Raw genomic sequence first — 24,692 nt, 5'->3', positions numbered from 1 at the left:
CCACAAGTGGGCTGCACCCTGGAAAGTCCCCCAGCTCTTCCTGGCCCCGCCAGGAAAGCTAGAGGAAAACGCACCACCCAGCCTCAGAATCCAGAGGCAAAAACCAGGGGGCCGGATTGGCTTGGGCGCTTGGGATGCAGGAATAGCAACCACCCTGTGAGGTGAACCCCAGGCCTTCTCCCATGCTCCACAGCCGAACCCCAAACTGTCCCCGACCACCCCCCTGAACCCCAGACTATCCCATCCTCCCACTGGACCGGACCTTGGCTAAGCTGTCCTGTGCTCAGACGGGCCCTCCCACTTCCTGACGCCGGCTGGGTGGCAGGGGCAGTGGGAGGAAACCAAGGTCCACTGGCCCGTGTGACAGCCGGGGCCTCAGCAGGCAGCTCCAGCAATGGGAAGGGGACCTCGCCGCAACCCCCACCCATGGGACAGGCACTGCAGCTGAACAGGGAGCTGCCCTAAGCTGGGGCAAGCCCCCATCCCAATACGGCATCTGTCTCCAGCAGTGTGACCACAGGGCTCCGTGGAATCGGCCAGCGCCTCCCACTCAGGCAGCAACCACCCTTCCAATCCTGGCTAATCCTCCCAGTGCTGGAGCGGTACCGAGAGCAGCCCCAACGGGTGTCTGTCCGTTCACACTGTGGCACTGCATGACCTCCCCGGCTTTTGGAGAGGAAAATCCTGCAGGCTCCTGGGGCTGGAGCATGTGCAGGTGACCGAGAGCGGCAGGCACAGGCTGCAAGGGGAGCTGGGACAGATGCCTGGCGGGGCTGGGAAGTGCTGGCCCCCTGGGGTGGGGGGCTCCAGGAGCCTTTGCTTCCCTGCCTTGTTGAACAGGGTGGAAAAACCTCTGAAGTGTGTCTCACGCCAGGGCAGGTGCAACAACTGGTCAAGTGGGCGTGGGGCCTCCGAGTGGGTGAGAGGCCCAGGTGGGTGGGTCCTGGGCTGCTCCTGGCCCTTGGCTGGGAGCATTCAGAGCACATGCTAGAAACAGGAGAGGAGAAAATAAACATACTTCCAGCAGAGAGAACCCCCGTCCCAGCCCCTGCCCCGGGGGATCCTCCAGGACGTGTGGGGATCCCAGTGGACCTGCCTGGGGGGATCCTCCAGGGAGGCTGGGGGGCAAGGGGAGACAGAAACCCCCAGGGAAGGGAGCATGAGTCAGGAGGAAGGGACTGGTCTCTCCAGCTGCGCTCCAGGCCTGTGCGCAGGGCTGGGGGTGGGGGACCAGGGCAGAGGCAGGGAGCCTTTGGGGCAGTGGTTACACACACCCCGGGCCGGGGGACAGCAGCTCCTCCAGCTGTTGCGGAGTTTGAGAAGAGGCTACCCAGAAATCACAAGCCGGAGCTCCGTGCGGAGCCGCGTGGGCCAGGCGGGGGTGCGGCAGAGGAGTCCGGGTTTTGCAGGGTGCGCCGCCCCGCGGGGCCCGGCCGGGAGCGGGACACGCGGCTGTGACAGGGCGCTGAGCGGACAGTCGCGCCCCGGCCGGGTCCCCATGAGCTGCTTGGGCTGCTGCGGCAGGCCCGGCCCCAGGGGCGCAGGCGGAGCCCCGGCCCCCGCGTGGGGCTACGGCCCGGAGGACGGCCCGGAGCGCTGGCATGAGCGCTTCCCCCTGGCCCGCGGGCGGCGCCAGTCCCCCGTGGACATCCGGGCCCAGGACACCCGCTACGACGCCGCCCTGCGGCCGCTGCAGTTCGGCTACGAGGCGGCGGCGGCGCAGAGCATCGCCAACAACGGGCACACGGTGCAGGTGCCGTTCGCGGAGGGCGCGGCGCTGGCCGGGGGGCCCCTGGCGGGCCCCTACCGCCTGGCCCAGCTCCACCTGCACTGGGGCTCGGGGCCGGAGCAGGGCTCGGAGCACACGCTGGAGGGGCGCCGCTTCCCGGCCGAGCTGCACCTGGTGCACTGGCGGGCCCGCTACCCGCGGCTGAGCGAGGCGCTGGGCCGCCCCGACGGGCTGGCCGTGGTGGCCGTGCTGCTGCGCCTGGGCCCGCCCTGCCCGGCCCTGCAGCCGCTGCTGGGGGCGCTGGGCTCCGTGCGCACCCGGGGCACCCAGGCGCCCTGCCCCGCCCTCCGGCCGCGGGAGCTGCTGCCCGCCTGCGCCGACTTCTGGACGTACCCGGGCTCGCTGACCACCCCGCCGCTGCTGGAGAGCGTCACCTGGCTGGTGCTGCGGGAGCCCGTGGCCATCGGCGCCGAGCAGCTGGGCGCCCTGCGCGGCCTCCTGAGCAGCGCGGCCGGCGAGCCGCCCTGCCCGCTGCAGGACAACTGGCGGCCGTGCCAGCCGCTGCACGGCCGGGAGCTGCGGGCCAGCTTCCGCTGAGCGCCAGGGCCCCGGGCGGCTCAATAAACGCCCTGCCACGCTGCTCCCAGGCTGCCTCCTTCCCCCCGCCCAGGGGCAGCGGCCTCTGCCCTCAGCGAGGGGCGCAGCGGAGCCGGGGGGGGGGATCCTGGGGGCAGGGGCGCTGGAGAGGGAACTGCCGGGCAGGCACAAATCTCCGCCAGCACTGGGACAACGGCTCTGGCCCTACGCTAACCTTCCCCGAGTGGCGGGGTGTGTGTGTGTGACACACACACACACACACACACACACACACACCCCCACACCCACCCACCCACCCCCCCCTACAGCAAGGCTGGGGAAGGGCTCGTCCCCGCACGTTAGGAACGAGAGAGACCCGCACCCCCTGCTGAAGCTTTAACATTCACCCCAGGGCAGCACCCTGCAGCCCCCCCAACGGGGGTAAAGAGCCCACAGGGGTTGTAAGACAGCCCCGGAGAGCCCAGCCTACCGCCCCTGACTGGGGACTGGGGCACTTATAGCGTCACACACCCGGGGGACGGGACCACACAGTGCAGTTAAAGGCAGTTCAGTATCTCAATACACCCAAACTGGGCACGTGGCTCCGGGCTGGCAGTCAGCCAGCCTGATGTGGGTTTCACTCCTACAGCTTCGACATCGGCCCCACCCAGCACAGGTGAGCTCTTCAGGGAGCTGCCATTCAAGGGGCCTTGGAGTCCAACACTCTGCCACCCCCCGGGGTCAAACTCCCAGGGCCGGAGCCCACAGCGCTAGCAGCAGGCAGCCCCGGCCCAGACCACCCCCTGCAGCAGGAACTGCAAGAGGGGCTTTTTTGGCCTCCTTAGGACAGCAACAGCTCGAACTAGGACACGAGGGGGAAGGGGAGACGCAGGCCCAGGGGTCTCTAGCAACCTCCTGGGCAGCAGCAGACTCCCCGCTAGCCCCGGGCTGGTGCGGGTCTGAAAACAACCCCAAACAGAACTCTGGGGATAGGCAGCTGCTCAGCTCCATGGGCAAGAGAGGGAGAGAGACTGTATCGAATGAGGATGGCTTCATGGGACCATGCCCACAACCCCCAGGGAGCAGGGGGCAGCTCTGAGTGCAAAGCTGGTACCAGAAGGCCCTGGCCAGCCGCAGCAGCATCCCTCCAGAAAGCCAGGGTGATGGAAGACTTAGACCACCAGGGGGCAGCACAAGAAAACAAATGACAACAGAATTGGCCCAGGCAGGGAAGCCTCCGAGCCAGGCCAAAGGGCTGAACTGTTCCTAGCGGGGAGGGAACATTAGCTACAGCAGAGCAAGAGAGAGAAGGAACAGCAGGCTCAGAAGTCTGGGGGTTTGGAAAAGCCAGGCAGACTTAGGCTGGGAGACCCAGGGGAGATGGGAAATTGGGTGACGGGGACACAGGGTAGAGCAGGCCTGCAAATGCAATAGGAAAGAAGCCAACTCGAGCCCCTGACAGCACCACCCCTCTACGGGCCTGAGAGCTGAGCTGAGCTGCTCGGGCGAAAGGCCAGCTGCCAGGCAGGTGAACTAGCTGGCACCGGGGAAAGCAGGACCCCCTGCAATAGGGACAAGCTGAGCATGGCAATAGTGTATTACTTTGTACGTCTGCCGTTCAGCAGAGGCGCTCCCAGCACTCTACAACCAGCAGTTAGTTTAGAAGCCATTTCCTTTCTTAGCAAGGGGGGACGCAAGGCACAGAAGTGCAAGTACCTCAATGACTCACTAAAATCTATAGCTGAGCCAGTAGCCCCCAAATGGTCAGGCCCATTCTGTGAGCACTAACACATCCTCCTCTCTGTGCATTCAAATATTGCTGCGATAGCTGCAGCAACAGGAGCCTGTTACTGTGATCTCTACTCCCCCAGGCCACCACAGCAGCTCCCTTTACAGGGGTGTGTGTGTGGGGGGGTTACACTGCATGAAGAGTTAAAGTGGCAGGGCACAAAATGTGTCCAGTCAATTTGCGTTGGGAAACATCAGCACATTAACTTCCCTCTCTTCACATTCACTCCCTGAGCTGAGAGAGGCTTGTTTGAAAGGGGAGTGTTTGTATAGAGGATTTATAAACACACTGTAACTCAGGAGGAAAATAGCCTTTCTAAACCACCCAGCAGTAGCAGAAAACCCACTTAGGCAAATAGCCAGAACAAAACCCAGACAGCAACAGGGGCACATGTTGTTAGAATCCAGCTGTAGTGAGAGTTGGCAGGAGCAGTGAGGCTCCAATTATACACCGCACTGTGCAGAGACTTCAACAAGGAACCCTCCCAGCAGGCTGGGGAGTGAGTGAGTGAGTGAGTAGCACCTCGGCCGGCCCGGGACCCCACACAGGCTGGGGAGTGAGTGAGTGAGTGAGTAGCACCTCGGCCGGCCAGGGACCCCACACAGGCTGGGGGTGAGTGAGTGAGTAGCACCTCGGCCGGCCCGGGAACCCACACAGGCTGGGGGTGAGTGAGTGAGTAGCACCTTGGCCGGCCAGGGCCCCCACACAGGCTGGGGAGTGAGTGAGTGAGTAGCACCTCGGCCGGCCAGGGACCCCACACAGGCTGGGGAGTGAGTGAGTGAGTAGCACCTCGGCCGGCCCGGGACCCCACACAGGCTGGGGAGTGAGTGAGTGAGTAGCACCTCGGCCGGCCCGGGAACCCACACAGGCTGGGGAGTGAGTGAGTGAGTAGCACCTCGGCCGGCCCGGGACCCCACACAGGCTGGGGAGTGAGTGAGTGAGTAGCACCTCGGCCGGCCCGGGACCCCACACAGGCTGGGGAGTGAGTGAGTGAGTAGCACCTCGGCCGGCCCGGGAACCCACACAGGCTGGGGAGTGAGTGAGTGAGTAGCACCTCGGCCGGCCAGGGACCCCACACAGGCTGGGGGTGAGTGAGTGAGTAGCACCTCGGCCGGCCCGGGACCCCACACAGGCTGGGGGTGAGTGAGTGAGTAGCACCTCGGCCGGCCAGGGACCCCACACAGGCTGGGGGTGAGTGAGTGAGTAGCACCTCGGCCGGCCAGGGACCCCACACAGGCTGGGGGTGAGTGAGTGAGTAGCACCTCGGCCGGCCAGGGACCCCACACAGGCTGGGGGTGAGTGAGTGAGTAGCACCTCGGCCGGCCAGGGACCCCACACAGGCTGGGGAGTGAGTGAGTGAGTAGCACCTCGGCCGGCCAGGGACCCCACACAGGCTGGGGGTGAGTGAGTGAGTAGCACCTCGGCCGGCCAGGGACCCCACACAGGCTGGGGGTGAGTGAGTAGCACCTCGGCTGGCCAGGGACCCCACACAGGCTGGGGGTGAGTGAGTGAGTAGCACCTCGGCCGGCCAGGGACCCCACACAGGCTGGGGAGTAAGTGAGTAGCACCTCGGCCAGCCAGGGACCCCACACAGGCTGGGGGTGAGTGAGTGAGTAGCACCTCGGCCGGCCAGGGACCCCACACAGGCTGGGGGTGAGTGAGTGAGTAGCACCTCGGCCGGCCAGGGACCCCACACAGGCTGGGGAGTAAGTGAGTAGCACCTCGGCCAGCCAGGGACCCCACACAGGCTGGGGGTGAGTGAGTGAGTAGCACCTCGGCCGGCCAGGGACCCCACACAGGCTGGGGGTGTGTGAGTGAGTAGCACCTCGGCCGGCCAGGGACCCCACACAGGCTGGGGAGTGAGTGAGTGAGTAGCACCTCGGCCGGCCAGGGACCCCACACATGCTGGGGGTGAGTGAGTAGCACCTCAGCTGGCCAGGGACCCCACACAGGCTGGGGGTGAGTGAGTGAGTAGCACCTTGGCCGGCCAGGGACCCCACACAGGCTGGGGGGTGAGTGAGTAGCACCTCAGCTGGCCAGGGACCCCACACAGGCTGGGGGGTGAGTGAGTAGCACCTCGGCTGGCCAGGGACCCCACACAGGCTGGGGGTGAGTGAGTAGCACCTCGGCCGGCCAGGGAACCCACACAGGCTGGCTGGTCCAAGCCCACACTGCAAGTCAGTGCAAGAGGGTTGGAGCGCCATCCAAACAGCCGCAGGTTTACCCCAATTCGAAATGAAAAGGGATGGATTAGTGGATGAGTGGCTCATGTGTCTGCCTAGATCTAAAATACTCCAGCTAGGAGTTGCAGCAGCACACATACAGAGTGTGGGCTGGCAAGCTGCTTCCTGATCCTGTCATCTGCATGCCAAAGCTGCTCCTAGGGCCAGCCCAGCCCTGTGAAGGGTCAGTCTCAAAGCAGGGAGGAAAGGAAGCATCAAGAAACTACTGCTCATTTCAGACACAGCAGCATGGTTTGAGGATCTGTGGAGGCAGGAGAGGCTGCAATGATCTGCTGTCTGTCTCACATCTTCGAGGCTAGTCTGGCACATCCCAGGTTGGGAAATGCTGTTCTAAGGCCCTAAGCCAGGGAGGGTGTCAGCCTTGCCTACAGTAGTTTTGCATCCTTTACTCCAGTAGCTCAGACCCTGGACCTCTGACCAGTTTCTTCTTTAGGTCAAGAGAGCCAATGAAATTAGTTGCTTTTTCTGCAGTAGCCTGCCAGGGGGACAGAAACAGGCCAACCCCCCTCCCTGCACATCCCTGCTCTGGACAAGCAATTTGAAGTACCCACCTCTGCTAGGGCCTGGGATCATCACCACACAGAGAGCTAGACACCCGAGTATTTTGGATGTGACATTGGACTGAAGCAGATGGTATGAACCCCAGTAATGTGTGAAGCGCCCTGGTGCCAAGACCAATTATTCCGGCAGTGTGGGCAGCACTACAGGGATATGGCCATTGGTGGAGAACAGCCCCTCCTTCGCCTGCCAGGAACACACAGTTCCTATTATTCAACCCATCAGCTCTTTATTATATAGGCTTGTACATCACCATCCCTGCGGTCAGTTCATATGGCCAGAGCTCACCGACCCTACATTGGCTCAGTAATCTCCCCCCCCCACCCCCGGTTATTCTAGAGCATTAGAGTATTACCTCCACCGCTTTCCCTCTGAGAACTGCTGGGACAGTCTCAGCCAACTGCCTCCCCCACGTTCAGCACAAAATCAAGCGAGAGGGAGAGAACTCCAGTGACCCCCCCCACCCAAAGATACAATGCACACTTCCATAGCGTTTCACCTCCTCCCAGCCACCTCGCCATTGGGGAGGGAGGGAATCACTTACCTTGACATTCTCAAGGGGCATTTGGAGGCCAGATGGGTAGAAATTACCTCCATTCACCATTACTAGTGGTGCAAGGGTCTGTTTGCCAGGTCCCCCTCCACTCCAAACAGGGCTAGTTTGTAAGCCAACTGAGGAGGGAGAGATGGTGAGGAGAGAACAGCTCCCTCTCACATCAGAGGCCTGTCACCCCCAGAAGCTCTCCAAAGAGGAGGGAGGAAGCAGGGGGCGGGGAGCTGGCTAGCTCCACTCCTAAAAGCCTATTACATTTTCCACAGGTACCAGCTGTAAGTGCCTCACACAGTGGGGCTCCGAGCACCACTGCAAAACAAAGAAAACAAGCACAATGCTTTGCATGGGCCTAGGCTCTTTCATGCAGGGCTCTCAAAGCACTGTGTGTATTTTACACCTGGAGAAACTTGTCCCAAACCCCAAAGGCAGTAGCAGAGCCACAGGCGCCCTGAGCAGTTCCCAGTTCTAGCCACTAGGGCATTCTGACCAAGCTAGCACGGCCATTCTCCCACTGCCAAAGAACCCCAACCATTGGAGAGCCAGTGGGCATGGACTGGGATGGGGCTGGTGTTTACTCGGTGTAGTGGTTTAGCATTAAGGCAGGCTGAAGGCCAGTCTGGCTTTACCAGCTCATTTGCAATGCAGGAGGAGGGAAGTATTGTAACCCTTTGTGGCGGATACCGGCAAAAAGAAAGCCCTTTGCACTTAGCTAATCTCTCTAAAGCAGCCAACTCTGCTGAAATGTTACCTTCACCCCATTTTTTTTTCAAGTGCATTGCAACAGGTGTAGCAAGTGTTGCATAAACTTCTTCCCACTCAGCTCTGCCAACAGACCTCCATGCTCAGGGTGACCTCCTCCCCCAGAGCATACAGCTCTGCCAGTGCACCAGCCTAGGCCAAGGCCCCCTCCCACCCAGCAGCTGTGTCAACGCAATGCAACCCTGTCACCTCAGTCCTATCCCACACAGCTGTGACAACACACTCCTGCCCCTAGCCCATCCTGTGAGCTCATGGCTCCAGGCACCTCAGGTCTGACCAGCACCACTTTGCTAGGTGACTGACAGCAAGAGGAGAGGCACAGGGATTTCTAGGAAGCTCCCACATACAGTATGAGACACTTCACCTGTCTTTAAACTGCAGTGACATTTCCTAACTGTGCCAATTATATTCCGATCCTGATAAAAACCTCACTAAAAGGCAGAGAACCACATCTGGGCTTCAGAGAACTCACTGTTTTCTGTAAATTATCAAAGGAAAACACTCAGGCTGCGGGAGGCAGAACAGAGCTATTGGACTGCTTGCTAGAAGGGCAAACTGCTACCTTGTCTGTCCTAGTCATTATTGTTGGTCAGGATGGGGTTAATTGCTTCACTGTTGTAATAGCCTATGTACATCAGGCAAAAATATACCTCCACTGCTGCAGCACATGCCATGTACCAAGGTGCTTAGATATCCCAGAGATGAGTGCGGTAGAAGACTCTCCAGTGAGCTCCCTGGCATGGTGTTTGTAAAAGAATGCTGCTTCAGCACATAGGCATGGACGGGGTCAAGACACCCGCTCAGAAAGGTCAACTGTGTTAAAGAGTGGGGGGGGGGGTTAGGAGAGATGTCTCCATACCTCGATGACAGAGCCCCAAACTCCTTCCACCAGAACATTTCACCAAGGACTGGTAATGGAAGACGTGTAGCTAGAAAAAATGGACACTAAAAAGCAGTTTAGCTGGTCATTTTCAATCTCTCCTTGGCCATTTCAAAGGTGATAGCAGTTGCCCACCTGCACTACATCCAGCTTCCTCCTCCTGTTTTTGCTGTTTTCAATGCACTAGTTGTCACAGTCCAAGGAGGATAGAGATCGAGAGCAGGAGCCCAATCAGGCTAACAGTTATCAGTCATTCATAGGCCAGTTTAAGCTTTTGCAGAGCACCTATAAACAGCCACCTCCCTACTTCACTAGGGCCCTGTCACATCAGAGACACTGCAGCAGCAGCAGCATCCATGTAATAGCTTAATCACTTCGGTCCTGCAGCAGCCCTTGCCTAGCGAACAAGCTGCTTAAGAAGTTGTCTGAGCTATTAGTCACAACTGCATGGCTGGTGGGCCTCCGTGCTTGCCAGGCCCTGCTGCTAATCAGCCTTGCCTTCCCCTCATTCTGTGTCCACCTCAGACAGCACTCAGACCTGAGCCTCTCCCTTACAGTGGTCTTTTCCAAGGTGCTTTCCAGCACATACATGAGAGCTTTTGTGGATGTATATTTTCCCATCAAGCATGGCAGATGCAACAGGATCATTCTCCTCCTTCTCTGCCTGCAGTCTGTCACTACCGATCACCCCACACCTCACCATAATCAGCCTGGCTGAGGTTGAACATCTTAGCCAAATTCAGCCCCGTTTGATCTGCTCCATCATTTAAATGGAGAGCAATTTATTGGGCTCAGTGGAAAGGAGGGTGACTTTAAAAAAAAATGTTGTAGGTCACCTAGGACATGCAAAGAAACACTATTGAAATACCTGCCTTTAAGTGAGAGCCTAGAGATTTAGAAAGCAAAAGGAGGCTGAATAAGCTGCACTCGGGGCTAAACTTGCTGTAAAGGGATTTCTTTTTGTTCAGTGCAGCCCTACCATAATGAATCCTAGAGCCGTCTGATCTCATCTTACAGGAGAGGGGCTAGTTTCCTTCTTACAGTCAGACTGCACATGCTCCCTTTCCACCGAGCCAGCCAAACCAGGGAGCTGAAAACGGCTGCAAACTGAACCTCTAGTAGCATTAGGTACAAATACTTATTAGATACATGCACCAAAACCAGCAGGACATTTTGGGTGCAGGGAGGGAAATGCAGATCCAAGAGGTGGAACTACTCTCCAAATAATAAGGAACAGTTGAGAGATGGGAGACAGACAAAAGTCTAAAAAAAACCCCACAATATAGCTGCATGCCCTGGTATTGATTGGGAGCAAGACCCTATTGCAGGAATTAATTTCACTTAAATGTGGCTAGTGAAATAGAGGAGAATCAAGTCATCCAGCTGAGACCACTTGAACACACTGCAGACTGCTGATGGTTTTAGAAAGGTTTGTGACCATTCTAAGATCTATAGAGGGGAGAGTTACAATTTAATTATCAATTTAAAAACTGTTCATTCAACATTAAGGCTGAAATATCAAACACGCAGGGTCAGGCGCTTCCAGGTGAGTCACTCACACTCCTGCAGTCTATATTAACAATACAAACCCCTGAACCAGCCCTGTGAAATCCTACTGAACCAGAACAGGCAAGGGAAAGTACATTTATTATTGGAAACAATGGGCAAGTAGATTTTGTTCCTGGACTGATTTAACTTGCACCTGACAGATCGCACCAGCATAGGGGAGCCTCTTGTGACATGGAACAGCTTAGCGACTCCTACACTACTGTCCTGCCGGCTGCACCTTGGTGACCTCAGCAGCTGGAACAGCCTCTTTGGGGCCAAATGCAGTCAAGAACTGAAAGCATCCTGAAGGCTGCTCTGAGTTGCACTGGAGCCTGGACCAACGCCAGGATAGCCTGATTCGAGGAAGCTCAGCAGTGACTTAAAGCTCCCTTTGTGGGCCCAATACCGACCCGTGCTCCTCAGTTGGGGTTGTGACTCCTACTCCTAACCAGTCGAGCCAATCCTACACCAAGTCCAGTTATTCTCCCTGAAACTTTTGTACCTTTGAGTCCTGACAATGCTACATCTACAGATATTACAATTACCTCTATGAGCTATTTAGACTCGTAAGCCCCATTTTCAAAAGCGGCTCAGGTACTTAGGAGCCTAAAGATATGTTTACAGTGCAAAAATCCCTGTGTTCTTAACTGGAGTCAGCTACCAAGTTAAACAGAAGCACAGGCACTACAACTCCACTTTTCACTTGGGTTAGTAGGGGGAGTGTTGGCTACCCTTCAGACTTCAACTTACTCAGCGAGTCTGAGTTCAAAGCAGAGCTGCCCTATCGTCACTGATAATTTAACCCAAGCCGGATAACCAGAATGTGTGGGTTTTTTTTTGCAGTGTTAACATACACAGTCTCACTGGGTTTGTCTGCACTGCAGCTTGGAGAGAGCCTCCAGCCCAGGTAGACAGACTTCCACTGACATGCTAAAAATAGCTATGTGCACATTGCAGCTCCAGCAGAGACTCAGGTGAGGCACAGGAGCTCAGACCCAGAGGATAGGGTGGGGGTGAGCTCACGTGGTTAGCCCAAGTCTCTGCCGTAGCTGGAACATCCCCCTCGTTAGCATGAGTGTCTCCCCGGGCTGGGAGGCTCACTCCAGCTGTAGTGTAGACGTAACCACCACCAGTCCATGGGACTCAGGAGTTTGAGTGTTTCCTTTAAACCTTCATAAATTACACAAAATGGTGAATGTGTGCGTACTGGGCCACACTAACGAAAGCTTCTAGCTTTACACTGCTTCAGCCAAGATTCAACATGACTGTTTTGAGGCCCCTTTTCATCTGAATTTCTACTGTCTGAGAGTTTGCACATGTACAGAATGAGTGTCATGCTTGGCTGGTTTTTCAATTTCTACTTTCCAAAATGAACCAGAAGTGTTATTTCAAGTTTTATTCTTACAGTAGGTGTTTATTTCCACTGAAACTACGAAAGTAGCACCTTTCACACACACAGTACCTCCTGTAGCCTTATCTATTATAAGTATTTACTGTCTTCTAGCATGCAGTGTGATAGCATAACTAATGTTACAAAGGACTGTTAGAATTAAACATTCACTGAAGTTAAGAACGTAAGTTCTTTTAGAAATAAATGAAACTAAAATAAAGTTAATTTAGTGTCATTATTTCTTTCGTAACGGTGTACCACAAAGTGCATTTCGTAAGACAGTACTGAAGATGGAATATTGTGTTCAGTTGCGATGACTCCATCTGAAGAGAGAGGTAGCAAAAACAGGAGTCTAGAGACTGTCAATAAAGAATTAAACAGCAGAGGGATTTGTATAGGAGAGACTGATTCAGAGAGGCGGTGAATAAGCCCACAGATAATAGAGTATTAAGTCAATGATACATATAGCACAGGTAAATTGGGTGCTCCTATTTATCCTCTCCACTACAGCATGAGCAAGGGACATTCAATGAAACTGAAAGGCAAACATTTTCAGCTGATAAAACGGAAACACTTGTATACACAGTGAACAAAAACTCAAACTCTGCCACACGATATCACCTCCTAAGTGAAATTCCAAAAAGGAGACACTTAAGTAGATCAGCACACATCCAGAGTTACATTAAATAGGTCATCTTTATTTAAGGGATTTAAACCCTCATGCCAACCACTCACCGTCAGAGCTAGGAAGACATTTCAACCTAACAGATATGCCAGAATTGTGCACTATATGGTTTCTTACATCTTCTCTTAAGTATCTGGTACTGCCCAGGTTAGGCACAGGATACTGGACTAGATAGACTTCAGATAGACCACTGCTGTGACAACTCCTGAGCATTTTGCTCAGCTACTTAGGACAATTTATTACAAAACAGGATGCAGAAAGCAATCTGCACTTGGCCACAGGAGATGGTTTAGATTATCTAGCAGGTTTTTCCATCCATAACTCCTGTGCCCAGCTGGAGCAACCATTTGCAGTGCTACCGTACGTATCATTGATGGCTCTCCCCCCTCTCCATGTATACATGTTACATCAAAACTATTTATCAAATGATGTAGAAGCACGGGACATGTGATAACGGGTGTGCTATCCCCCCTAGCCAGGGTACTATCTGCTTGGGTGCAATATTCATTCAGAAATCAAAGCCAGAATGCAGGGCTCCAGGGCAGCAGGCAAGAGAAAAAACAACCTTGCTAGACCCATGGACAGACCCCGGCAGAAATGATCCTGAGAGTATGAAATGCTTCTTCCACTACCAAAGCATTTTTGTTACACCTCTGCTTTCACTGCTACTTTGCACTTTATTCCTTTGCAATCTTAAAAGTGAAGCTTGCCATACAGTGTTGCTTTAATAGCTCCCAAGGATCACACTTAAAAAAGAATAATAAAAAAAGATAACCACTGAAATTGGTAACTTGTGATTAACTTAGCACTCTAAGACATGCCAGTTTACTTAGTTACTTTGCAGTTAGGGAAATCTTGCACTTCTCATGCAATGCATATATTTAAATGTCAAATTAATCTTTAAGTACCTCTTAACCTTAACATGTTTGCAAAATTGTTTTTTTAAACCAGGTTGCAAAACCACTGCAAGGATAGCACAGCCAACCGCTATGAGGAATCAAGAAACAGAGACCATCTCTTAGGATGCATTTGGGAAAATATTCTCAGCTTGTCTAGTACTAAATGAAAGCTCTCAAAGTGTCAAGTTTTAAATAAAAGCTTCCAGGAAATTTAAAATAAAAGTGTCATATAGATTTACCTTGTGTCTAAGACGTAGCCCCACTAGTTTAGCATCTTTTCTCTGACAGAGGCCAGTACCAAATGCTTCAGAGGAAGCTGCAAGAAGTGGATAATTATGGAATTATTAATTGATAGGGGGTATGTCTTACCCACAACAGTCAGTGATTGTCTTATGCCCTGAGGCATGGCATCACTTTTTTATAATCCTAATGTAACTGTGGCGTTCTCATTAGCTAAATCAATAGCTAACCCTTTTTTGAAATCTACTAAGCCTTTGCTATCTATGTACAGAGCAGTTTTCAAAAAACCATATGATGCCTGCCAGCTTGTTTAAGGATGAAGGCTGTTTCTTAAGGCAGGCATCACTTGGAGGTTTAATTAGAATTGCCATCCATGGTCATGTAACACAACTAGATTCCCTAGTGCCAATACTCCCATGGATTAAATCAATGTCACTCAGCCAAAATGTCTCCGATGTTACTGCTTCACGTTGATAAATGGATTTGAGACTTGCTTTTAATTTCTCTTTTAAAAACTGGAAAAGTTTGAGCTTTTCTTTTCAGAAATATGAGGTTTGGACAGGGGCCAGAGGAGGAGAAAGTTTTATTGTGGGACTAATTATATCCTAGTGTGACTTGACTGTTTTAGTTTTGGTCTGTCCTCGGGATATCAGAAGCCCCAAGTGAATTAACAGTTTGTACCCAATTGCCTTGAAATTAGGTCATATTAGTTAGATAAAATACTATTACAATACTTATTACAATTTGCCAGTAATAGTCACACTTCAAACAGTTATTGCTAGTGTAGCTCTACTCTGGGTTCCTCAAGTAACACAGCAATTTCCCACCGAGAAGCATATTCCTTATTTGGACCAGGGCATGCAAACAGAGTGAGAGAGAGAGCCTGCCTCAAAGAGCTCACAATCTAGTCTGGCCTCTCCAGCTCATTCAGAGCAGAGTTTTATAACCAGTAAAAATCCATGTGTGCATCTGTTCAGGGAGGACAGCAGATCACGATAGGCACAGGGCCAAAGATCCATTCATATTTACAACTGGTGACATTCGGCATGGCTAGATCCCACCAGCATTAGGAGTCTGATCACACATCTAGAAATGGCAGTGAAATATTGTCCCATGTCAAAATAAGGTGCCAAGACACTGAAGGGAAGCACTTCATGAAAAATATAGGATGCAGTCTAGGACTGACTAGAAAAGAAGAATAAATCTGAGAAGGATACAGGAGTTTTGATAGACTTGGAGCAATGCAGATGCCAAGTTTCCAAAAGATCTTCTTTGGCCATTGCAGCCAAGAGGAAACCCAATGGATCACTGAAAGTAGGAGTAACACACAGCTTGCAACAGCCAATAGGCGACATGACTCACATTCTACCTTGCTACTACTGCTCTCGAGACTCAAAAGAACCAGTAAGAGTGAAGAGATTTCATCAGTCTCATGCCAAGGAGCTAAAACCCAGATATGGAAATCCTGCAGCAATGTATTATCTTTAGAGTGGGATATTCACAGCTCATCAGTAGCCAAGTCTAGTGTTATGTATATTAGACTGCACAACTTAAACCAATGCTGTGGTCTGTGATCTGGAAGGACTTTGGCAGGGCTGCTTCACCAGCACTCACCTCACTCTTAACCCCCTCACCCCCCAGATCAAGAGGCAGAAAATCTGCCAATGCTTTTCAGTTCAGGATATGAGCTAAGCTGACAAGCGCTGCCTTGCATCAAGAACTCAAACACTTTCCCAACATACAACAGAGTGGAGAAGAGGTTACAACACAACCCACACATGCACCCTTGCTGATGAAAGCAAGCATCCAGCCGAGAAGCAGCATTTCAGCTTAATCCCACTTGAACCAAGGGAGAGCTTCAGAGAAGGCCCTAGAGACTTTGGAACTCCTTGTAGTCTACACCCGTTTGGGCACGATGCTTGGTGCCTTTGGTTTAGCTTGTTAATAGTTTGTATTTACTACATTCCCCAACTGGTTGGCAACTTAGTTCTGGTGGTGTTTTAACTCCTCTCACTGTAGGGGTGTTCATACAAGCTCTTAATATTTGCAAACAGTCTCATTACTACAGCTATACAAGACAGACATCAGTGAAGTAGAAGCTCTTAGAAAGGGATTTATGGACAGGCAGGTAGATTTTAACCCTTCCCTGACTTCCTACTCCTATCCTGTGCCCTTCAAAGATACAGCAACACTTGGAACAGGTCAAATAAATTAGAGAGTTCTTTTTTAGTGATTTATGAAGAACCATCTGCATAAGCAGTTCAGACCTCCTAATGTAAAGGAGATAAGTATTTCAAGGAATGTCCTCCCCCAATAGATAACAGTTTACAATTAATGTTTCTGTGTTTGTGGAGAGGATGAGACCCCCGTGGTATAAATGGAACATTCTTTCCACTAGAGGAACCAGACATCCACGCCAGCCCAAAATACCCAGAGTTCAGGGGAATGATGATATACAGCCTGGAAGATACAAGTTAGTATCAGTGGGATTTAAACGTTCATTGAGTGCATTTCAAGCAAATCCAGGAGGGATGATTTTGGAGCCAATATAGTCCCTTTCTCTGCTCAGGGAAAGATGGACTTTGCCTGTGCTCTAGTTTCATCATGTAAATTAGATGTATATTCATTATAAACTGGAAAAAGCACCCCTGGCCATAACCTTGAGTTATATGAGAGAATCCTGCAAACTTGATCTAAACTCCATTTTAAAATCCAGGTTTAAAAATTATACTAGTAAATGAAGAACTTTGTGTGGCTATGACACACCCAAGTTACTTGCTGCAAATCCTTAACAGGAATAAAGGGAGTCTCCATAGTTTCCAAACAGACACATGCCACCTTAGATTTAGTTTGCCCTTACGTGGAAATAACTTCTGAAAAATCACACATCAGGTGAGCAGTGGAGCAGACCTTCCAACTAGCACAAGTTTTGTCCTTCTCCTCAAAGATTTTTATTCTCTCTGCCTTGTTAAAATAAGGTGTGTTAAGTACCCTTTTAGAATCCTTTAAAAATCTCACCCTGAATCTTCCTCCTATTCTCAACCTGAGAAATAAGAGGTAAACGCCAGTACATTCCACTAGCTGGGGAGTCAGTTTATTTGGGATGGAGGAGCTGGGAGATTAGTCTGCCTTGCCATAGCCACTTTGCCCATTTTCCAACTTGAGTGTTGTAGAACAAAACAATCTGTTTACTTTGGGGTTTGCTGAGACCTGACCTACCCAATCCCAGTGGGCGTCTCCAATGGGGTAAAGTGGTTTCTTTTCAATATTCCTTTATGCTAGATTTATAAGGGGATTCAGCTTCTAAGATCAGCCAGAGCAAGGTGTGCTTGGGAAAACTGGAGTTGCTCCCGAGAACTGGAGTGGACCACAAACCAATGGGTTAATGGGAAGTTTCTCACTAAACACTCACAAAAGGTGGTTACTTTGAAGAGGTGCTCCACTTGCCTATGCAGCACCTCGTTTCTGCTTCATTCAAAGCCTTCCAGCTGGCAAAGCACTCATACTGGCATCTGGGGAGAGTTCACTTCCACTCTACCTGAAAAAGGCAGTGGAGAGGAGACAGGAGGACAGTGACAGTAACTTTCAAGTTTTCAAGGTAAGAACAATTTTTCATGACATCAAACTAAAAGGGAAATAACATCCCCACAGCTCTTAAGATAGAAAGACCAGGAACGGAGAAAACCCAACCCCCAGACTTCTTCAGGAATTTCACCATTTTTTGGCCTGCAGTTTTCCACACGACATAATAGTCTCACAGAATTACTTAGTGCTTTTACTGCAGAAGGATCTCTAGGATGCTCCTAAAGTATTTGAAATCCCAGATGCAGTCCTTCCCAAATTTTTCTGGGAAAATGTTTGGCCAGAAGTTAGACTATTACAGCAAACGTCCATCCTGCAGCCATTGGCTACATCAGTTGAATACCATAGGCCAAGCAAGCCTCATTCATTCACACTGCATAAAAACAGCAGAAGGGGCAGAGGGAAAGGACTTTTTGGCTTTACTTTTTATTTTTCCTGAAGACCAAAAGAAAAAAAATAGAAAAGAAAAGATTCTCGTTATACCCGTAGCACATGAGAAGCAGTGTATATAATCAGTATGTGTTTTAATGAAATACAGCAGCAATTCCCGATTCTCTCCACAGCAAACCCCAGCAAACATTTGTTTGGTTTCTACGGGAATGGCCGAGTTCTGTGGAGACATCTTTCACATCATAAGCTTCAGAAAAGGTTCTCTAAGAAAAAAAATTCACAAGTGTCATTATAAAATGTTAACTTTGGGCTGTAACAAATTGGGCTGATGATTTAACAGCTTCAAAGCCCCTACTCAATAGAAAAGATACAGCAGAGATGGAAGTTTCCCATTGGAAGCCTTTACACCACTTTCACACTTATCCCCTCTCTGCTCTGTTTAGTAACAACCTCCATTGGGCAGAAGTCAGTCATTAGAAACCAGCAGAAGTGTCCACACAGCAATATTCTGCTGAACCAGTGTAGTGCATTAGAAGGGGATAGATTATGGTGATGACAGCACAGCATAAAATAGTCCAGAGCTCACTGAGAAAAACATATGAAATATTTAGCTCCTTACTTTTCCCCCCAAAGGAAAGAATTCTTCCATAAATGTCCAAGATTGATTTCACCCATGGGGAAGCAAGAGATTTGCATCAGAGGTCATAAGTACTTGACCTTTCAGTGAAGAAGACGTGGAAAGCTGGAAGTGCTCTAATCGGAACAGTGGTGTAAATTCCAATGGAAGACACCCATCTATGTCAAAGATCCAAGTGAAAGCCTAGAGTTTACAAAAGTGCTGTACAAATTAAACACATGCAAAACAGTGTTCCACTAGCTAGGGAGACTTTCACAGCATTCAATATTGCATGGAACAGGACCAGAATGCTCTATTTTCCTTAGAAGCAGTTACTCATCTTTGTATTAGTAAAATTATAGCAGGAACGGGAGGAAGGAAAAATATCAAACTGAATGAATACTGCAAAGTGTATCTAGAAGTCAAAAGCATGGCTCCTACTAAACACACCAGAGCATCACTCTGCATAAAAGAGTCCCAAAATAAGAAGATTCTACCAAATGATACTAAGTACCACTCTATCCTTTGTGATCATTTGAGCAATAGTGCATGTCCAGTGGGGCCCTTTCTTGGACCCTTATTGCTGGGTTCATGTTGGAGTAAAGGTTTCTTTTACAGGTTGTGTCTGTAAACTAAGCATGTAAGTGAACAAAAACATTGATTAAAAAAGGGTAAAAATCTCTTTAAGTATAAGAAAAAGCTGTTAGTCATACACTGACGCAGAAATGTAGTTATTTTCAATAAAAATTGGACTCAGAACAAGGTGAAATATCTGAGTAGGTTTTAATAGCAAAATTGTTCTTATTTTTTGAACAGGCTAATGGAATGTCCTACCTGGATGTGTCTTGAATATTTTTGCTTCACAGTCCTGCTGCACCAGGCCAAAGTCTCAGAGGTGAGGATTCTATTTGCAGTTAATAGTGCAGAACAACTCCTGACAAGAATCTCAGACTATCTTCCATGGCTTACTGTAACATTAGCATAACTTCAGACATTTAAACCACTTTTTGTCAAGAGCCAAAACATGGGGTTTCACTAGCTCTCTGTTTAGGGGGAGGGCAGAAGGAGAATCACAGTCAGGGGTTTGGATTCGCAGCAGGCTAATGGACTGAATAAAAAGTAGGTATTTCAGGTAGCAGAACCCCTTACAATAACTAACTCAGTGGGAAATGTTAAAGTCACAGCACAGCCCTAGATCAATTTGGAGGAGGGGAAAAGGCGACAGGGAAAATGGAAGGGAAGCAGCTTCAGACTCAATCCTTGGCTTCCAAGATAATGTATTCAGAAAAATATTGCATGAAAAGCCTTAGGTTTTAGTTCTTTCATAGATGTATATTTACCAGTTTTCACAAAGACTGCAGGAATACGATTATAAACAATAAATTAGGACTTCATGTTGCTATCATTTGGCATAACACAATCAGGCAATTTTTCCTTTTAAATATAAGGCAACACAAGCCAACACATAATTTAATCCGTCTTTAGGCAGACTGCTTAACTTCGCTAAAGAGTAATCGCTAAAGAACGGTTTATAGTACACTTAAAAAAATTTAAATAATGACATGATATAAGTGTACTCTCTTACGCAAGGAATCAGAAAACGTACTCTGCTAAGCTTTGAAACCTAAATATTTGTTACAGCCCAGAACTACACGTCTAAATTAAAAAATACAAATAAATGTTTTCTAATTTTTTCCATTTACGAAAATCTTTAAGAATCTCTAGCCAACTATGACATCACTTCAAAACTTGTAAGAAGTTGTGTTTTTTTTTTAATTTTGTATGATGTCTTAAGATTTTAAATCATGCTCATTAAGGAAAGTTCAAGGAGCAAATACTTAAGGCTTTGTTTTTCAAAGGGCTGTGAGGGAGGCCAGTGAATGGCAGAGGCCAGTGGGTTCACTCATACACAATGCTACTCAAACCCACGCTACCAGGCGACATTCATACAGAAATATTACACTTAAAAGTTACAGTGTAGAGCAATATTTGTAGCCAGTGTACATCTAAAGAATCAATGCATTTACTTTTTTTTTAAATTCCAAACTCGACTGTGATCATTATGTTCAAGTATTAGTCTCAGTTACAGAGATGAGAAACTTCCTACTTACAATAAATTTAGCTTTAAAAGAAGGGACGTTTCAATATGCTGAAGAGAATGAGACACTGAGGTTATCCAATAGTTAGTGTTCTATTGGTCACCAACTCATTTAGCTGCTTTAGGTGACGTGGGGAGGAAAGAGAAGTGGTTAGGCACAGAGAATCTGGGAAAAGAGTACTTTAAAAATAGCTTAAATGGTAATTCCCAGATATGAGAACTGTTCTATCATATCTATGGTGGTGCTTTAACATACAAGAATAGAGAGTTGTAAGTCTCACCATGTCTCATGGCTAGAGCTTCATTTCATAGCAAATACCTTTCATTTCACTGATGCTGTCGGAATGTGAGAACGCCATGCCAGTGACTATGTGCCCTTCCTTTACAGTGGAGACAGACTTCTAACTACGCTTATCTACCCTGAAATTAATTCTACCTACTGGAGAAGCAACTGAACCCTTTGTGGGGTCATCAATGGGTCTAGATTCCTGGAATAAAACCTCAAGACAGCACTTTGTATCAGGAAATCCAGACTCCTAGCAGCGAGGGGTTCAGACATAGTTAGCTTTAAAATGGTGAAGTGGAAGCAAAGAGGGAAGGAGGCAGCTACTATTGCAGCTATGTATCCTACATCCTAAAATTGCCACTCCCATACCCTGTCCTCAGCAATGTGTCCGGAAGATCTGGGAGGGACTTTTCACTCTGGAGATAGACCAAAGTCAAAATGATAAACGCAGAACTCTGCAAGAGCTAGCAAAAAGCTTCTTCCTATGTTAATGCCTAAATATTTAACCCTAGCTAAATCCTTTCAAAGGTAGGCTTCCTTTTCAATTAAATAAGCCTCTAGACAGTGCAAATGGTCAATGTTTAATGCATTTAATGAAACAGGCTTTCGAGTTGAAAATAAGCCCTACTTCCTGACAAATTCTGTTGCTCTTAATCTGCAGAGGAAATTTAAATGGAAATGTAAGCATCTATGCTACCTAGCTCTTTAAAGAGCTGGCTATCAGATGCAACTATGAACCCTGCAGCAACTTAACAGTCCAGCAAGTAGTCACCAAGCAGAAGGCAAAAGCTGAGCAAAGAGGATTCTGTGGTGAAGAAACAGCTGTGGGGTGCTGTAGTGTAATCAAGTTATTTGAAACAAAAGACATGTTATATATTTGATGCTAACAGGAGAAAATCTGGATGTAAAGCTTTTAAATACACATTAAGTCTTGTTTCAATGATTATAATGATCACACAAGTTTGCAAATTAAAAATACTTTGCTTATTAATTAAAATTAAGACTAAACCTCTAATTTTGTCTGTGAAAGTGACTGCAGCCTATCTATACCCCGGGTGCTGAATATGAAGGTTTCGACTATCAGTTGGTTCAGGCGCTCGGTTCATGGGAGGGCGATGGACTTTTCCCAGCACAGCCATACTCTGATCTCTGAAGCAAGCCTGCTGGAAGTCCCCACTTAGGTAATCCATGGTCTGCATCACACTATTCTGGCTGGATGAACCAGCTCCGGCTCTATAATGAGCTCCTGCTGCACAATCTAGTGGTGCCCCTGCTGGCTGTCCTCCATGAAAAGGCATGGCAAGGTCCTGTGACCCAGAGCTGTCACTGTTCGGTGTGGGCAGAATGTTATTCCATATGGGCTGGAAATAGTGCCCATTAGTATATGGCAAGGGTCCCTGCAATCCATTCACAGGTGGTGAAGGTGTAGGCTTCTCAATAGGAGGCTTTAAGTTGAAAGACTGGCCCATGCACAGTTCTTGAGGGTAGTTTGAAGTTTTACCAGGAAAACCTTGCCCTGCCATCTCTCTCTGAGGGTGCTTCCCTGCAAGTCCAGTAGGTCCAGCAGCATCACCACACATTTGCTGGAGATGTGCAAGCTGATGCTGGTTCCATGCAACTGATTTCATTTCATTCTGGTATGCAGATGGCACCCTGTTGATGTTTACCATGGGTAAATTAACAGAGGCAGAAGAAGGAATAGCAGCAGCATGATCTACAGGGTTTACTACACAGGAAGGCATGGGAGTGGGAACATTGTGAGTCGATACCCTGGTACTTGCATTGATAAGCAGGTTGCGACTTATGGGGCTCGGGTTTGCAATCTGTCCCTCACATACTGAGGTAGTGCTAATGCCAGCTCTGGCCTGGCAGAACTGGTTAATCTGGTGCACAATGCTGCTCAGGTCTGGTGGCTGGTTCTGCTGCAGAGTGGCAGCCATAGAGAGGGGAATGGTTGAGGTAGACACGGTCACATTCGGCGGCGCATCTGCATCTGGCATCTTTCTGCTTCCATGTAAACCTGGCTGCAGCAAAGTGTTTGCAGGGTGCTGCAGAGTCTGATGTGCCATGGTCTGCGGATGCTGCAAGCTCTGTGGCTGCTGCATATTCTGAGGGTGCGGCAAAGTCTGCGGCTGCGGTATACCCTGAGGGTGTGTTAAGCTTGGTGGCTGCGGTCTACTCTGGGGGTGTGGCAGAGTCTGTGCATGCTGAAGGGCCTGCTGGCGAGCAAGCGCCTGGGGGTGGTTTAAAGTGCTAGGTGCAACGTATGGTGTGGAAGGGGGATTCATCATTGCTTCCGGCAGCAGACGTGCGCGTGTTCCGTCAAAGTCTTTGATAATTCCTTTAGCTGGAGATTTGACTATCGCGAGCAGGCCTGTTTTTGTGGTGGGCTGAGACGGGTAAGGGCTATACCTCTGGCCTGAAGTATCAAGTCCATTCACAGTACGGCGTATGTGTTTCCTCTGGGGAACTTTGACGCTGTTTGGAAAAATTTTTATAGTCAGTGGATTGTTGGCAACCTTCTTAGCATAAGCATCCAATTCTGCTGGGGTAGGATACTGTGCAGATCTCATCTTCTGTGTAGTGTCCCCTGTGGAGAGAGAGGGAATCCATCAGTACTGACCCTGGTAAGAAACCGCTTTCCCTCAGAACAAGCAAGTTATAGTAGAAAAGCATTCAAAAGATAAAAAAAGCTGTATCTTCCCAAAACCAGTGGGCAAGCACCAGTTATCGGATTCTCTTCATCAGTGGAAACCAACATGACGCACCACTCAATTTCAGGCAAGACCAGCCCGAAGGGAGTAAAAATTGAACCAAACCATTTCTTAAACTCAGTTTATTCAGAAAATGTTTGTAGTTACATTAATCCTTGCAGGAGTAATGGCCATTACAAACATGTCAGACGGCCTGCACCTCAGGGTATTTTCTATGCTGGATAAGGTGGGGGAAATGCCACAGCCTAATGAATATTCTCTGAATTTAAATCTGCCTCTGCCCTCCCTCCCTGTCCCCCATTCTTAATCCGTTCTTTGAATCCTGAGCTTCTAGTTTAGGAAACAGAGAAAGCAGTTAGCGAACAGAATGGAAAAATGCACAGAATGTTGGTGAGAGCCCCATATAAAGTCACGCCATCTAAAAACTTCTTGAATTTCAATTTCAGCATTATTCTGAAATTGGGGCATTTAAATTTTTTTAAACTGTCTTCTTTGGCAAATATTCAAAGGTTCTTTGAGAAGTCTTTAGCAATTCTAGTTTCGCCAGGTTATATTGTATCCCATTCTGGTAAAGATGCATTATTTTGTGCCTTTCAACTCTGTCCATCCCTACCCAACTAATCTTTATATTCACTATGACGGTCAGTTTGGGAGAGTATCCTAACAACAAACAGTTAAAATCAGTGTACCACAACAGATCCTAAAGGCACACCTACCAACCACATGTGGGCAAAATTATTCCAGACAATCATCCTGTTCCATTTATTCTCACTTAGCAGATATCCACCTGGCTGAAGGTTGAGCACCAGGCTGTCATTTGTAAAAGCAGCAAAGAGTCCTGTGGCACCTTATAGACTAACAGGCTGTCATTTGTACATTTGAGCAAAGGCCGTCTGAAAATCTAGGAGGGTGGAATGCACCTGTAGAGTGCTGTAATCTCATTCCACGCAGACAGCACATTTCCCTTCACAGCTATACTGGCTGCCTCTCATAAGCTATTGCTTTAAAAACAATGTTATAGATCTTCCAATATAGGCTTGTGCCTTCCTCAATCCCATTCCCTTTTTGCTTGATTTTTCACCTTGCAGTTTTTGTCCACCAAAAAAGCAGCTCCCCTCTAATAGAACAAGACGTTCAGCTCCTCCACATGCTACTGC

The 24,692-nt window shown here is 49.3% G+C and overlaps 2 protein-coding genes across 2 annotated transcripts in view; one reads left to right on the top strand and one right to left on the bottom strand.

The window, feature by feature from the left end:
- The first annotated feature begins 1,498 nt into the window (after window positions 1-1,498).
- On the top strand, window positions 1,499-2,326 carry LOC123353217 (carbonic anhydrase-like). The gene has a single exon (XM_044994181.1). The coding sequence runs from the start codon at window positions 1,499-1,501 to the stop codon at window positions 2,324-2,326; it is 828 nt and encodes a 275-aa protein (XP_044850116.1).
- A 10,376-nt stretch (window positions 2,327-12,702) lies between these two features.
- Window positions 12,703-24,692, bottom strand: part of FAM222B (family with sequence similarity 222 member B) — a 50,535-nt gene continuing 38,545 nt past the window's right edge. The window contains exons 3-6 of the mRNA XM_044993817.1: window positions 21,872-23,411; window positions 17,915-18,084; window positions 17,262-17,387; window positions 12,703-13,925 (exon numbers count right to left, since the gene is read on the bottom strand). Coding sequence (XP_044849752.1) covers window positions 18,057-18,084; window positions 21,872-23,411 — 1,568 coding nt within the window. The 3' untranslated portion in view covers window positions 12,703-13,925; window positions 17,262-17,387; window positions 17,915-18,056. The remainder of the gene's footprint in view (window positions 13,926-17,261; window positions 17,388-17,914; window positions 18,085-21,871; window positions 23,412-24,692) is intronic.

The sequence above is a fragment of the Mauremys mutica genome, chromosome 19, assembly GCF_020497125.1.
Source record: "Mauremys mutica isolate MM-2020 ecotype Southern chromosome 19, ASM2049712v1, whole genome shotgun sequence".
NCBI classification, from domain to species: domain Eukaryota; kingdom Metazoa; phylum Chordata; order Testudines; family Geoemydidae; genus Mauremys; species Mauremys mutica.
Note: the sequence above shows the minus strand (reverse complement) of the source record. Positions and strands in the feature narration are given on the sequence as shown.

Excerpts from the sequence above, each read along its gene's own strand:
- LOC123353217 (XM_044994181.1), top strand. The coding sequence starts at position 1,499 with ATGAGCTGCTTGGGCTGCTGCGGCAGGCCCGGCCCCAGGGGCGCAGGC.